This window comes from Rattus norvegicus, chromosome 15, assembly GCF_021556685.1.
Source record: "Rattus norvegicus strain SHRSP/BbbUtx chromosome 15, alternate assembly SHRSP_T2T, whole genome shotgun sequence".
NCBI classification, from domain to species: domain Eukaryota; kingdom Metazoa; phylum Chordata; class Mammalia; order Rodentia; family Muridae; genus Rattus; species Rattus norvegicus.
In genome coordinates, this window is record NC_141548.1 from 31739281 (window position 1) to 31755209 (window position 15929).

General features: G+C 49.6%; 1 protein-coding gene across 1 annotated transcript; it reads right to left on the bottom strand.

Moving 5' to 3' along the window:
* Positions 1–8427: 8427 nt before the first annotated feature.
* Positions 8428–10188, bottom strand: Cebpe (CCAAT/enhancer binding protein epsilon). The gene is given in 2 exon segments (NM_017095.2): positions 8428–8937; positions 9491–10188. Coding segments are annotated over 2 exon segments (846 nt in total). The 5' UTR covers positions 10001–10188; the 3' UTR covers positions 8428–8601.
* Positions 10189–15929: the final 5741 nt, after the last annotated feature.

Below are 15929 nucleotides of genomic sequence, written 5' to 3' on the forward strand. Positions count from 1 at the left end.
TATAGATGGTTATGAGCCACCATGTGGTTGCTAGGAATTGAACTCAGGACCTCTGGAAGAGCAGTCAGTGCTCTTAACCACTGAGCCATCTCTCCAGCCCACCAAACAGCTTTCCTTCCTTCCTTCCTTCCTTCCTTCCTTCCTTCCTTCCTTCCTTCCTTCCTTCCTTCCTTTAAAAAGATTTATTTATTATATATACGTACACTGTGGCTGTCTTCAGACACACCAGAAGAGGGCATTAGATCTAATTACAAATGGTTGTGAGCCATCATGTGGTTGCTGGGAATTGAACTCAGGGCCTTTGGAAGAGCAGTCAGTGCTTTTAACCATTGAGCCATCTCTCTAGCCCACCAAAGAGCTTTTCAAAGATGTATTGTGTGTGTTTTGCTTTCATTCATTCATTCACTTTATTTATGTATATATACATATATATATTATGTGTATATATGTGTGTGTGTGTGCGCACGCGTGCGGCGCACGTGCTCCACAGTGTCTATGGAGGTCAGAAGAGGGTGTCGGATCCCTTAGACTTGGCGTCATTGTTGATGGTTGTCAGTCACCATGTAGGTGCTGGGGTCTGAACACAGGCTCTCTGCAAGAGCTACAGGTCCGCTTAACCACTGAACCATCTCTCCAGGCCTCTTTGACATATTTTTAGCAGCACTTATATATTTCCCTGACTTTTTCTTTTCTTTTCTTTTCTTTTCTTTTTTTTTTTTTTGATATACGTTTCACCTGAACTCAGGTTCTCGACCTTTCCCCTCTACTGAAATCCAGTGCAGAGATCACCCAAATGTATTGTTATGCCCAATTCTATCTTTTTACTTACTTATTCTTAACTTTTGTTTTCCAGATTTATTTATAGCAAGGCAGTAGTGGAGCACGCCTTTAGATCCAGCACTTGGCAGGGAGAGCAGGTGAATCTCTGTGAGTTCGAGGCCAACCTGGTCTACAGAGTGGGTTTCAGGACAGCCAGGGCTACATAGAGAAACCCTGTCTCAAACAAACAAACAAACAAACAAACAAACAAACAAGCAAAGCATCATTCTGTGTGTATAATGTTTTGCTGGCATATGCATCACATGTGAGCTTAGCATCAGATGGTGTGGAACTGGAGTGACAGGCATTTATGAGCCATCGTGGGAGTGCTGAGAACAGAACCCTTGGCGAAAGGACCAAGTGCTCCTAACTGCTGAGCCTTTCTCTTTCACCCCCAGCTCCATTTTGACTTTTGTGTGACTCTGTTTTTCTGCCAGACTTCAGAGAGAAGTAAGTCTTGTTCGTCCCTTTGAAGGCATATGAAGTAACTGTGGAGGTATGGTGGAGGTGAGAGAGTGAAGATGAGGCAAGAGAAGGTGAGGGGTTACACTAAGAACAGCCATTGTCTCATCAAGGTTTCGTGTCTGACCTTGCCCTATACTCCCATGATTCTTCACTAACCTTAGGAGGCTTAGGCATCATTGATACTATCCCAACTTTACAACTGAGGTGCAGCAGGATTAGACAATAAAACAGCTGTGGGATTTCAACCCTCACAGACTCCTGGTCACACCTACTGTCCAGGATGGCTTCTCAGATTCATCTAGGGAGGTGGAAGTCACATTGGGAGGAAAAGAGAAACTGGAGCCATGAAGGGAAACCAGACAGAAACTGGAGAAGGGAGGATTGCTTTAGGGAAATGGTGAGAGAAGACCCGAGGGAGGGAGGGTGGCCTGAGGGACACGGTCCCCACAGGTGGTGTCCCTGCAGCGGTGGTGATGACATAACCACGCGAAGCTCCCTCAGCACGCTCCTCTCAGCCTTCTCCCTTCCACCTCTGACACCCTTCTCCTCCATTCCTCTCAAGTGAGACAGTCTGAGGGCCGTGCCCAGAGCCTTATCACCAGCAGAAACTGAAGCATCTATGAAATAACGGAATCAAACACCCTTCTCTGATATGATCTCTTTTCCTTATGGTTCGCTGCTCGGTTGGCTCACTGCAACCTAGCTGTTGCTGTTGGACAAGCTGGCTGGGGAACGGTGACCCTTCTTTTCTTTATTCTCCCCTTCTCTGTCTTAGGGTATAGACTCTCCACCGAAATTCTTTCCTGAATCGCTTCAACCCCTTCCCTTGACTATCATAACGACCCCGCCTCCCTAGTTCAGCACCAAGCTTAGATGGATCGAGCACTTGCATTTGTGTTTGAGCAGCTAAGGACCACCAGCAAAAATCGTTCCAGCAGACAGACTATTGCTGCTCTAAAATGTTTCTCATCAACTTCAATTGTATGCTCCCAGGTCGGAAATCTCAGCCACCGGCTCTTCCTTCCACTCTTTTTTTTTTTTTTTTTTGCCCTCCCTCCCCTACACCCCACCCCCTCTTCCTTCCACTCTTAGCAGTTGGGATTTTATACCTTCAGTCTGCAGCCTCCCCTGCAGCCCAACCACTTTAGGAGCCAGTTTTTTTCCCAGTGGAAATTAAAAGCTGTAAGATAGGAGCACCCTCAGTCTGCTATAAGCCTTTTATTTTTATTAAGATGGGGTCTTGCTATGTAGCCAAGGCTGGCAGACTGACCTCAAACTTGTTAATGTCTTTCTTAGTCCCTGAGTGCCAGGGTTGCAAGCCTGCCTCACCAAGTCCAGCCAATGCCTTTTTTTTTTTAATTATTAGTATTTTTGTGTTTTGTAACAGGGTCTCACTATGCATAATCCCTACCTTTGACCTCTCTACGTAGACCAGGCTGGCCTCAAACTCATAGAGATCTTCTTGCCTCTGCATACCAAATGCTGGACTTAAAAGGCCTGCACCACCATGCCCAGCTCAAACCTATGTGTTTTAAATGATTTTTATGTACATACGTTTTTGGGTTTTTTTATTTGTTTGTTTGTTTGTTTTCCGGGGTCCGAGCTGGGGACTGAACCCAGGGCCTTGTGCTTGCTAGGCAAGTGCTCTACCACTGAGCTAAATCCCCAACCCCTGTTTATACGTTTTTAAACATATAAGCATACATGTTTAAAGATATTTATTTTGGAGGCTGGAGAGTTGACTAAGCAGTTAAAAGCACTTGCAGCTCTCGAAAGTTTCCTAGGTTGGGTCCCAGGACCCCCATGGTATCTGCAGAATAGCAGTTGGGGCAGGGACCGATACCCTCTGACCTCTTTGGCACTGGAAATGCATGTGGTGCACACATATATATGCAAGCAAAATTCTCACACAAAATACAATAAATAAATCTAAAGATAAAAATTTAAAGACAGTGGTGTATATGTGCACGCGTGAGTGCAAGTGCATGTGTGTGTGTGTCTAAGCATGTGTGTGTGTGTGTGTGTGTGTGTGTGTGTGTGTGTGTGTGTGTAGCCATTCCCCATTTGGTCTGGGGATCAAACTAGCATCAGGTTTAATAGTAAATGCCTTTGCCTGCTGAGCTATCTCACCGACACTCTGTTTCTTTTTTATCTATGCTTTCCCTTTCTATGAGAGAGGGAGAGAGAGGTTGGGATCTCTTCTTTTGGAAGGGCAGTCCTTTCATTATGATTCCACCTGAGGGATCTTGGGAACTCCAGCCTCAGCTCTGCTGGGCCTCATTCCAAGCATCCCTGTCCCTCCCAATCTTGTCTGCCCCATGCCAACTGCACTCTGGGCCAGTGACTGGGAAAGACTTGCTTAGGAACAACTCTCTGTATGTGGGAAACCCTGCTTTTTGCCAGACTTACCTCTTGAGTGCTGTTCCTGTGTTACCTCAAACAAACCTTTCCTAACCCTCGCATTAAAAGCAGATGCCTGCGTCGAGGCCCACCACTGGTGCCAAGTGTTCTAGTACACCCCTGCAATCCCAGTACCTGGGATGCTGAAATGGGAGGATTAAGAGTTCAAGTCCAGGGGCTGGGGATTTAGCTCACTGGTAGAGCGCTTACCTAGGAAGCGCAAGGCCCTGGGTTCGGTCCCCAGCTCCGAAAAAAAGAACAAAAAAAAAAAAAAAAAGAAAAAAGAGTTCAAGTCCAGCCTGAACCACCATAGTGAGACCCTGTCTTACAACAAACAAAACTGATCACGAATCACCTCTCCTTTAGACACAGTGCCCACAATCTAGAATTATGCCTTCGCACCATGCCTGTCTGCCACTCTAACTGAATTCCACAAGAGCTAAGATTACCCTTGTGCAGCCTGTAGTTCCTACAGTGAGTGCAGTGCCTGGCCAAGATAAGTGTTCCAAGAGCCTTTCTAGAGAAAACACGAGTGCGACGAGAAGAGAGCTGAGGAAAAGGAGTGCAAAAGAAGTCGAATGTGATGCATTAAGCCCGAAATCTCAGCACTCAGGAGGCTGAGGCAGGAATGGCTCTGCATTCTAGGCTAGCCTGGGCTTCAGTTGTTAAGGCCCCGTCTCGACAAACAAAAAACAAAACCAGAAAGTGAAGCCGTTGAAGGAACACCAAGATACAGGTAAGAGGCTCTTGGGGGCTAGCCCAAGAAGGTTTCCAGACCCTGAGTAGGCTTCTAGGAGCATTTCCTTTTGGGGCCATGATACTTTGGAGGTTTGAAGGCAGGCCAGTGGGTGGAGCCAGCCTTTATCTCGCAGTGCAGCCCTAGCCTCAGATGTTGACAGCTGGAGCTAGCAGGGGTTTTGCAAACCTTCCCAGTTGCAGAAGGCCAGCAGTCTGTGGGACAGGTGGGTGGAGCCCGAGCTTATCTCCCAAGTACAGTCCTAACCTCAGATGGTAACAAAAGGGGAGCTAGTGGGAGTTTTGCAAACCGTCCCGATTGCAGCAGGGTTGGATGGTCTGGCCAGGGTGACCATGACACCCAACTAGATGTTGGTGGGTGGTGGTAGGTGGTGGTGACAGGGGTTTTGAGTTCGAGCCTTTCGGATGAAGTTTAGCTTTCAGGCCACTGGGGTGGAGCTACGCTCTATTTGGCTTGCCTCTACCTACATCACACTTTGGTTCTTTTAAAGACAAGTGGGAGAGCACAGGGTCTTGCCCTGCAAGCAAGGCCTTCCATTAAGGACAAAGGACCATCCCTGCTCCCTCAAGTCACAACGGATGGCCATTTTGATGTAGTCAAATGGCGTCTTTGAAAACGCCCACCTTCTCTCCCCCATGGAGAGACTCTCACCTGCCATTGGTTTTTCAGAGCTCAGGCTAGAGAGTACTGTCCAGGTTAGACCTCTTTCACTTTCAAGGAGGAGTCAGCCTTCGTGGGAACGAGTGAATGTCTAAGGGGGACTACACAGGCCCTGCTGTCTCATCCCTACCTTCTAGAGTTTCTCACAGGCTTGGAGCAGGGCAAGCATTGGAGGTGAAGAGGCCTCTTTCCACCACAACCCCAACCGGGATCTTGCAACACTGGGATGGGGGCCCTGGGGGCCCCGGGAGTGAGGCAATCTCTGGGGGTTGGGAGGTGTGCATCGAGGGGGGCAGCTTTCACAAGCACCCGCTGACTGACCTTGGTAGACTCACCTTGGCCAGCTTCCTCCCTCGTGGTGTCTGTATCTCCCCACAACCTTCCTTCTCACAGGCTTCTCTGTAGCCTGAGATCGAGTCTCAGTTCAGGACTCCTGTCCATTACCTCAGTTCTGCCCAAGAAGGAAAAGGGGCTTCTGAACAAGAGGAATGGATGTGGCTGGGGGGTGGGGAAGGGTTGCTTCGCTGCTCTTCACAGGTTCTCAAACCCCAGACTTGGAGCCCCTGCAGCAGGGCTTGGCCAAATGCCCCTCCCTCCTCTCGGCCTGCTGAGTTCTTTCCCTGTGGACAGCCCTGAGAGGTCATTCTCGGGGCAGAGATAAAGCAGCTGCCTCCTGGCTCCAGCTTCAGGACAGAGGGAACAGCAGGAGAGTCCTTTGCCAACTCCTTCCTGAAGAGGAGGTATTTTCTGGAGTACCCAAGTTTGTCCTTTCAGGTCATCCAGCCCAGTCATCCTTGGCATTTTGCTCTTCCCTGTGCCCACAGTCTACTCTGAAGCACACCAGACTCCTGGAAAGTTTTTAGGTTTCAACTTAAATGTCACTTCCTCTGCAAGGCCTTTAACTTTCCTAGCCAAAACAGTATGTTTGTTAACTTGATTTCCCCGGCAGGCACATTTAAGTGGGATAATGAGAACGAAAGCACTTTATCTAAGCATGTAAGAGAGCCATGGGAAGCCACAGGAATGGCAGGTACTAGAGCTCCAACAGCAGGGGAGTCATTGCCACACCAGGGGAGTGCCAAGAGAGGGGCCAGCATGAAGGTTCTGTCTCCTTCTTCTCTAGCCCCCACACTCCACCAGTCTCCAGTCTCCACACTGCCAGGGGAAGCCAGTTGATGAAGGAAGGCAGCCTCCTGAGAGCAGAGCTACTTGAGAAGGAACAGAGAGGGGTTGGGGATTTAGCTCAGTGGTAGAGTGCTTGCCTAGCAAGCACAAGGCCCTGGGTTTGATCCCCAGCTCAAAAAAAAAAAAAAAAAAAAAAAAAAGAACAGAGAATGGTGGATGTGATCCTTAACTTTTCCTATTCCTGCAGCTGAGAAATTGTCTCTTTCTCAGGAAGGATGATTGACTAAATTACTTTGGCCAAAGCCAGCTAAGAGACTGAGAGCTTCGTGCAGGTGGAAAGAAGGAGGGGTGTGCTTGGCTGTTCTTTGTCATATCTCTTTGGGATCTCACTGGGGAAAGTGAGAGGGTTTTCCCAGGTGCCACAGAGATGGGCAGCTGCATCTCCTAGTCAAGCAGAGTCCATCAGTCCATCCACTCAAAGGTTCAAATCTCCCCTCATCAGCTGAAGACCCGAGGACGCAGGAAAAAGAGAGTGCTGAGATCCAGAGGCAAAAGGGAGCCAAGGTTAGCTAGCCTCGAGGGTGTCAGCCTGGACCTTAGTCTGGAGGTGAGGTTGAGGAAGTGGTGGAAGAGCTATGGGCAGCGTGTCAGTATCTCTAGGCGTTCATTTGGACATCTTGTACACAAGATGCCTGGGACACGGTGAGAATTTCTACCATTGAGATCTGAAGTGGAAAGAGAAACAGACCTGTGCTCTCTCTCTCTCTCTCTCTCTCTCTCTCTCTCTCTCTCTCTCACACACACACACTCTTATCCTGTCTAGTCTCTGACATTGTGGGGCCAATTCACGATTTCTTTTCTGCTGTTCCATGGTGCTAGCGCTGGGACTTAGGGTCTGGTGACCACCAGGCAAGCACTCTGCTAACTCGGTCTGGTCCCCAGCTCCGTAATTATTCCTCGAGTGTGCCTCATGGGCCACATCTGTGCTGTTTTTTGCTGAGGAGAGAGTAAAAGAAAGGTACAGTGCTGAGGCAGCGAGAGACTGAGCGAGCGTTTATCCACTCGGGCCCTCCCTACTTTATCTACAAGATGTGGCTCCCACTATCTTGCTTGTCTGAGGGCAAAGCTCACCCAGATGATCTCTTGAGGTCTCTCCTAGGACCTCTTGAGATCTGTGATTTCATGGAGCTAATTTTGATTCTGCCTCTAAATAATTGTGTAATTCTAGGTTCTCTCTCTCTCTTTCTCTCTCTCTCTCTCCCTCCCTCCCTCTCTCGCTCTCTCTCCTTTTAGCAAATGGAACAGAATACTCATGCTCACCACATGTCAAACATGTCAAACTCCATTTTTCTATGAAAATAACAGCGTGGGCTAGGTACTCAGATTCCTCCTGTGCAGATGAGGAAACTGAGGCATGGAAAGGAGAGGTAACTGGCTCAAGGTGAGACAGCAAGCTGACGCCCTCAACTACTGTATGGTTTCCCTTCCTGGGTCGCAGTTCTGTGGGAAAGAAAACACCCGGAGTAGTGGGGCTTGTCATCGGTTTCTTCATGGTCAGTGTTCTCACATACACATGAAGTCAGATCCTAACTGATTCCTCGGGGTGCTTACCTTCTCCAGAGTTAGGAAGCCAGTGGCCTGGGGGATGAGGGATAAAGATGGGAGTGAGGAAGTAAGACAAGAAAAAAGAGACTGAATGCTGGATCCACAGCTCAAGGACCACGAATATGGCAGGGCCATCAGAAAAATTTCCCTTGGTCACCTGGGAAAAGAGCTCCCAGGCCTAAAGTCAGAGAGCAGGCCAAAGGTCAGTGGGCCTGGCATTGGAGCTGTGTAGCACTTGGATCACGCTGAGCCCCAGGAGTTTCTCAGGGCACGATGCAGAGGCTGCTCCAGACACTGGCTTGCACCGTGGTGGTGCTACCAAGCCTGTGCTCAGTGTACAAAGGACCAAGTGGGTAGGTGGGTGGACATGGAGGTGAAGTGACAGAGGAGCAGAGAGGGACAGGCTGAGGCTTGGCTGGAGGGTGTGACGGACAGAGCCATGGGTAGCATGTTAGTATTTCTAGGCGTTCATTTGGCCATGGAGAAGACACGATGTGGACTAGCCACATGTATTCCCTGCCCTCGGGGTCTTCCAGGAGTATACACACAGCATTCCCACCAGGCCCTGGCCCAAGACCCAGTGAACAGCTCCAGCATCAAGTCACAGTGCAATTTATTCAGCCACAGAATCATTTTGGTCCCGACTTTCCCAGTTACTGGCTGCCATTGTCCATGATCTCTTTTTCAGGCTTGGCCTGTTTAGGACTCTGGGGACCTAGGAGGGTGGGCGGGGTCCTTAGGGCCCGGTGCCCATAGTCTGCCAGGCAGGCTCAGCTGCAGCCCCCGACACCCTTGATGAGGCTGGCAGCCTCGGGGATCTGGCGGAAGAGGTTGCGGAGAGTGTCTAACTCCTGGGTGAGCTGGTCCACGCGGCTGCGCAGACGCTCATTTTCCGCCATGTACTCTAACACCTTCTGCTGTGTCTCCATAATGCGCCTCTTGGCCTTGTCCCGGCTCTTGCGCACTGCGATGTTGTTGCGTTCGCGTCGCAGCCGGTACTCCAGGCTATCTTTGTTCACTGCCTTCTTGCCCTTGTGCGAGGGGCCAGCAGGGGAGGGTGCCTTGAGAAGGGGGCTGCAGGGAGGGGCAGCAGCCGCCACAGGGGCCTGGAGGGTAAGGGGACAGAGAGGTGAGGCTCCACCAGGAGGCCGAGTGAAGGCTAAGCAGGAATCCCAGTAGCAAAGGGCATACTTGAGGCCTTAAAGGGATATAGGGCTCCCGGGCATCACCCTGTGTCTGTGTAGCCCGGATGCATATGGTCCCTGATCTGAGACCAGAGCTTTCTTTTGCTCTCATATTCTCTGAGGACCCTTTCCTTTGGTTTGTCTGCAATAAGTCTCTTATTGAAAAATTCTAGTCAGCCGCATTTCCTCATCCAGAAAGCAGGCAGCAGAGAAACAAGAGACGGGGCATAGTGGACAGCAGAACGCTCCCTCCCTCCTCCGGAACAGGATAGAGCGGCTACTACAAGTATCTTTAGGACACAGTAGAGCTCTGAGAAATGAATTCAGAGTCTGGAAACAGGGTCTTGGGGTAAGCCATGTTCACAGAGGAGCACCAAACACAGACTCGTTAGGGATGCCCAGTAGTCAGAATTCCCTCATCCAACCACCTTGCTCCACCCCGGGGAGGAAACCAGGAGAGCTACCTTAGTCTTACCTTGAGGACGCGCAGGGGCTGGCCAGGTGCTGCCAGGGTCGGGGGGAGGTGCACTGCTGTCTGCCCACAGTGTGCCACTTGGTACTGCAGGGGATTGTAGCTGCCTCTGCCGGTGCCTCGGTTGCCCTCTGGCCCTCGAGGCTCCTCTTTCACCGCCACAGCCCTGGGGTCGTAGCTCCCTGGGTTGCTGTAGATGCCAGGTCCCAAAGCCTTCCTATCTGGGCCAAATGTGTGTGAGGGATAGGCAAATGGCCGAGGGTCAGCCGGCAGGTAGTGAGGAAATGAAGGTGTTCCTGGGCCCTTAAGGCTTCGGGCTTCAGGCGTTGGCTTCATGGCAAAGAGGTCAGAAAGTAGCTGTTCTTCCCCAGACTCGATGTAGGCGGAGAGGTCAATGGAGGCCTCATGCTCACACATGTCCCCCAGCTCCCCGGGCCCAGCTCGACCCCCTGAGAACTCAAGTGGCTGCTGGCCACCCCGAGGCTCGCATTCATAGTAGGTCCCGTGGGACATGGCCGGCCCGCCCCTTGGCTCCCCGCCCCTGGGTCCTGTGCTCAGGGGCGCTCCCACGTTGGGATGCTCAGCCTGCCCTCTCTTGATCTCCCCCTGTCCTAGATTTGCCCTAGGTCTGCCCTCTCTGGTCTTCTCTGTCACCAACTCCTACGTGGCTTCTCTCCTCCTCTGCTTCCCTTTCCTTCTGTAGTCAGTGCCTCTCCTTTCTTCCCTTTCCTCTCTCTCCTTGGTGTGACTCAGGGAGGGGCAGGGCACACCCCGGAGGGAGGGGTGCTTAGCAGTTAGGGTGCTCTTTGCTGAGGCCCCAGCCACAGTCCAGCATTTGCTCTTTGGGAAAATGGCCCTTCTTGCCTGTGAGCTCAAGGGATTCTAATCCCTTGCCCCAGAGTAGCTTCTCTGAATGCCTGTCTTCCTCCGACTTCCAAAGAGACCCGTGCAGAGTGAGGCGCCAAGCCAGAGCCAGCAGACAAAGCACTCCTCCAGTGCCAACTTGATCTAAACTCCTCCCTTGATGCATCTTCTTCCCTGTTCCCCCCAAGTCCTGAACTCCACCTACCCTGGGGTAAGTCAGTTCCTCTACAGCCCCACCTCCCAGGCCTCGTGTAGGCCTTCGTTGCTTGAAGGGTTTGGAAAGCAGCAGTAGATTCTAGGACCAAGCTAGCCCTGGCCCTAGTAAGGGGTATGCTCATGCTAGTTTTGAGACAGGATCTCATGATGTAGCTCAGGCTGGCCTTGAACTCACAGAGTTCTGCCTGCCTTTACCTCCAGAGTGCTGCTATTAAGGCTAGGTCTTTGCACAGGGCTTGTGCGCATGTATCCAGGCTAGCAGCCCGGCACAGTCCCGGACTGCTTGGACATAGCTGAGGTTTCTGGTCAGGACATGGGCCCTGTACCTCGGGCCCAGGCTGCCCCAGAACCAACAGACAAGATCTGCTGGAGGTCCCAGTTGCTCCACCCTGAAAGAGGCTCAGGCTGACCCCACCCCGCAACTGGCCAGAGGCTCTGCCTCCTACTTCCTGTGCCCTGGGCTGCATGCAGGCCTTGGAGCTCAGGGCAGCTTAGTTTGCCGCTTTCCTTCTGCATGACTGTTTTCTGACCTCTACTTCGTGTCTCTCGGGTCCACTTCCTCTTGTAGGCTTGAGAAGCCTTCTCTCTTGTCTTCCCCTCTTCCTGGGGCTCTTTCAGGGTCCGGAGGAGAAACCGGTAGCTGCCCGATTGCCCTTCTTGATCTTCTACTAACCTCCAAAGTGTATTTTTCTCTTTTGTTTGGGAACTTCTCGCTCCTTCCAGTCGGTTGTGGCTCTGTTTCAGGCAAGGCTCTGGATTTAGTGGCAAGAAAAGAACACAGAGACATGAGAAGTGTGTTGTGTTACTTTTAACTTTTTTTTTTTTTTTAGGTTGAGTCTCCCTGTTAGCCTAGGCTGGCCTTGAACTCTCATCTTCCTGCTTCAGCCTCTATGGAGCTGAGCTAACAGATGTGCCGTCGTACCTTCCTGGCTCTTTTATTGCAAACAGATGTTCTAGAGAGAGAATTTAGTTTTTTGGTTTTTTTTTTTTTTTTTAAAGATTTATTTATTTTATGTATGTGAGTACACCCTTGCTGTCTTCAGATACACCAGAAGAGGGCATCAGATCTCATTACAGATGGTTGTGAGCCACCATGTGGTTGCTGGGATTTGAACTCAGGACCTCTGGAAGAGCAGTCAGTGCTCTTAACCACTGAGCCATCTCTCCAGCCCCAGAATTTAGTTTTTTAAAATGAATTTGTTTTCATTATTCTAAAGTGTGTGTGCATGTGTGTGCGTGTGTGTGTGTGTTGTATGTGTGTGTGTGTGTATGTGTGTGTCTGTTAGTGATGTGCACACTTCCAGGTATCCATGGAAGACAGAGATATCAGATCTCCTGGAGCTGGAGTTACAGGCAGTTGTGAGGCACCCAGTGTAGATTCTTGGAGCCAGACTCAGGTCCTCTGGAAGAGCAGTCAGTTCTATGAACCTTTGAGCCATCTCCCCAGCCCTAAGAACATTGGAGGGGAGTTAAGAGGGTAGTAGGGGCAAAGAGAAAGAGAGAGAGAGAGAGAGAGAGAGAGAGAGAGAGAGAGAGAGAAGGGGGAGGAAGAGGAGGCCGGCCATGAGCACATGGAGAGAAGGGGGAAAGAAGGTAAGAGCAAGAGGGCAAGAGAGCATCAGGACATTTTCTAAGCTAGGTATTCTGAGGACCAGGTAACTGTGAGGGGTCACAGAGGTAAGCTTCAATAGGATGCAGATGTCATTAAACACTAAAATAAAACTGTAAATGTGACTTGCCCACAAGTCAGAGCAGAGAAGGTACCGTTGACGACTCCTCTATCCCATCCCCTCTAACGCCCCAGTCCATCCCATATGCTCTGAGCACAGCCTGAAGTATGTCCAAAATATGCTTTCTCCAAAAACCCTGGCCAAGCCGGAGGAAAGCCAGCCACATCCTAGAAACAAAGCATCCGAAATAGTGGGGCGATTTCTGCTCTTTGGTCCACAGGTCCCTTGCCAAATACGTGCCAAGGCTAAGCGATTTCAGTTTGGTGGCCTGACGCTACTGACCACTAGGTGGCAATATTTTTTGGTTCTTTTTTTCGGAGCTGGGGACCGAACCCAGGGCCTTGCGCTTCCTAAGTAAGCGCTCTACCACTGAGCTAAATCCCCAGCCCCACTAGGTGGCAATATTGGTCATCAAATTCTATACTTTCGGGCCCGCGATGGTTTTGAATCAGGTGAACAGCAGGGGGCAGCCTTTCCCAACTCTGACAGCAGCCCTGGCCGCTCTGTTTTGGGAAGCAGGAAGAATAGTCAAGATTGGGTATTCTCAGACAGGTTGCCGGTAGTGTGGGAAGGCTAAGAGGATTGGTGCTAGGACCTGTTTCAAAGAGAAATTCTGCCCCCTCTTTGACTGTGGAATAACGATAATGGGCGGACCTTGTCATCTGATAAAGTAAAGCTTTTTTCAATCGATGAAACATGCCCTTTTTCATTTTGCTGTGAGCTAAGGAGGGGAGGTAAAGCAGTATTTTTATCCTAATTTTATCCACACAAAAAATAAAGAGAGGCTGAGCTGTATAACCGCCCCCAGGGGATGGATGTCTTATTAATTTCTGAAAGGGCTGCTGGCTTGTTCTGGAAATGGCCCTGGGGATGGAGGGGTGCAGTAGGTGTTACTGTATGACTCAGGGATTCTCCTTCCGCCTAGCTGGCTGCCTTGGGTAAGGGGAGAGTTGCAGGGTAGCGCCGAATTCCCCGAAGGAGGTGTACAGATAAAGCCAGCAGGAAATGAAAAGGCCTGCAGCTGTGTCCCAGTGGAATAAGTGATGCAGGTGTCTGGACCAGCGGGACTGACGCTGCCTGCAGGCTGACGTTAACGTTACTTAGTAACGGAGGCATACGAAGATAGGGTGTAGATAGGGAAGCCGGAGAAGGGGTTGGGAAAGGAGGAAGCAAGGTAGGAAGGCAAAGCCACCTAAAGACTGGGAGGTTCTTACTCAGGAGGGGAAAAAGCCTTCCCTTGCTCAGCGGGACCTTTTTCCTGTTGCTACTGCAGTTGCTACCTGTTTGCATTAACTAAAACAATGGGTGTATATTATCTCTGTGGCTTGTGACAGGCTTCTCCCAGGACTGCCACAGAGGCTTCTCCGTAGGGCAGAAGCTAAGAATGACTGTGAAGTCTGAGAGGGAACTAGACTCAAATCTGGTTCTCATCAGCTCTCTGACTCTGGTCAAGCTACTTCATTGTACTGTGAAATGGCAGTAGCAATGGCTGTCTCAGGAGGTTGTTTAAACGTTGTGTGTAAAGCAGCCGACTCAGTGTGGGCTGTCTTCCCCCTCCCTTTCCCGACCTCTCCACTGCAGTTACTCCTGTCCCTAGAGCAAGCATCGCACTCCTGCTGCCTCAGAAGTTACATTGACAAGCATTTAACAAGTCTGGGTTTTAAATAACAGAAAACCCATGAGGTTGCCGTGGTGCACGCTTCTAATTCTAACACTGGAGAGGCAGAAGCAGGTGAAGCTCCATGAATTTGAGGCTGGCCTATTTTACATAGCAAGTTTCAGGCAGAGGTACACAGGGAGAAAACCATCTTGAAAACCAACCAACCAACCAAACAAACAACAAAAATAAAACAACAAATAAATTGTGATTTAATTTTTTGCATATTTATTTATTTATTTATTTATTTATTTATTTATTTTTACTTGTTTTTTCGAGACAGAGTTTCTCTATGTAGCCCTGGCTTCTCTTTCCTTAGCTGTTAATCTATATATTCCCAAACACATGAATACAACCTACTTAGTCTGTATAATGTTATTTGTATGTATGTATTTTCAAGGCTGACCATTTGGTATCAAAAAACCAGTTGGTGCGCTTTTCTGTGGGGAAGACCGTTTCTCCAGCTCTCAACATTCCTTAGATGCGGTAGTTCTTTGTCTAGGGTTGAAACTTTGTAAGCTTCCCCCCTCCCATGCTAACATGTCTGTATCCTTGTTCAAGTCATGTTTAGGCGATTGTGGTGGTCTGAATAGATAGGCTCCCATAGGGAGTGGCACTATTAGAAGGTGTGGCCTTATTGGAGGTGTGGTCTTGTTGGAGAAAGTGTGTCACTGTGGGGGTAGGCTTTGAGGTCTCTAAGCTCAAGCCCCACTCAGTGTGGAATCGGAGCCTCCTGCTGGCGGCCTACAGATCAAGATGTAGAGCTCTCAGCTCCTCCAGTACCTATGCCATGCTTCCCACCATGATGATAATGGACTGAACCTCTGAAACTGTAAGCCAGCCTCAACTAAATGTTTGCCTTGGTCATGGTGTCTCTTCACAGCAATAAAACCCTAAGACAACAGTCACTGTGGTGAGACCTCATGGGTACAGCCTCTCCAACATTTCTAGGAGACAAAATCTCACAGCAAGCTTCTTATTTCTCTGCCTCTTACACTTTTTTCTGCCTTCCTCTTCTACAATGTTCCCTGAATCTTAGGTGTAGGAATCACGTTGTAGATGTATCAGTTAAGAGTTGAGGAGGGGGGCTGGAGAGATGGCTCAGCGGTTAAGAGCACTGACCGCTCTTCCAGAGGTCCTGAGTTCAATTCCCAGCAACCACATGGTGGCTCACAACCATCTGTAATGAGATCTGATGCCCTCTTCTGGTGGGTCTGGAGACAGCTACAGTGTACTTATATTCAATAAATAAATAAAATCTTTAAAAAAAAAAAAGAGTTGGGGTTGGGGATTTAGCTCAGTGGTAGAGCGCTTGCCTAGGAAGCATAAGGCCCTGGGTTCGGTCCCCAGCTCCGAAAAAAAGAACCAAAAAAAAAAAAAAAAAAGTTGAGGAGGGCTCTGCAACCCCTCAAATTGATAGACTGTAGTTTTCTGCAATAGTCTCTGTCTTATAAGGAGACACTTCCTGATGAGGGTGAGGGGTAGGAAGACACATATTTAAGATGTAGTTAGGGATTCTGTTGGTTGTAGTAGTTACAAGGTCTTCAAGATCTATGACTCCTATGACTCCATCTGCCTGCGGTAGTTGCCTAGGTTTCCAATACCAGCATGATTTCTCTCTTGTGGACTAGGATGTTTTTCTTTTCTTTTCTTTTTTTTTGGGGGGGGGGTTTCGGAGCTGGGGACCAAACCCAGGGCCTTGCACTTCCTAGGCAAGCACTCTACCACTGAGCTAAATCCCCAACCCCCATGTTTTTCTTTTTAGAGTTTTAAATTTGATCTTACATGGGTAGGTGTTTTGTCGGCCATGTATGAGTGTGTAACCTGTGTGTGCCTGGTGCCCAGGAAGGTCAGACGAGGGGTCTGGTTCCCTAGAAATGAGTTAGAGATGTTTGAGCCACCATGTGGGTACTGGGAACTGAATCTGGGTTCTCTGCGGGAGCCAGTGCTCTTCACCACAGAGGCGTCTCTCCTG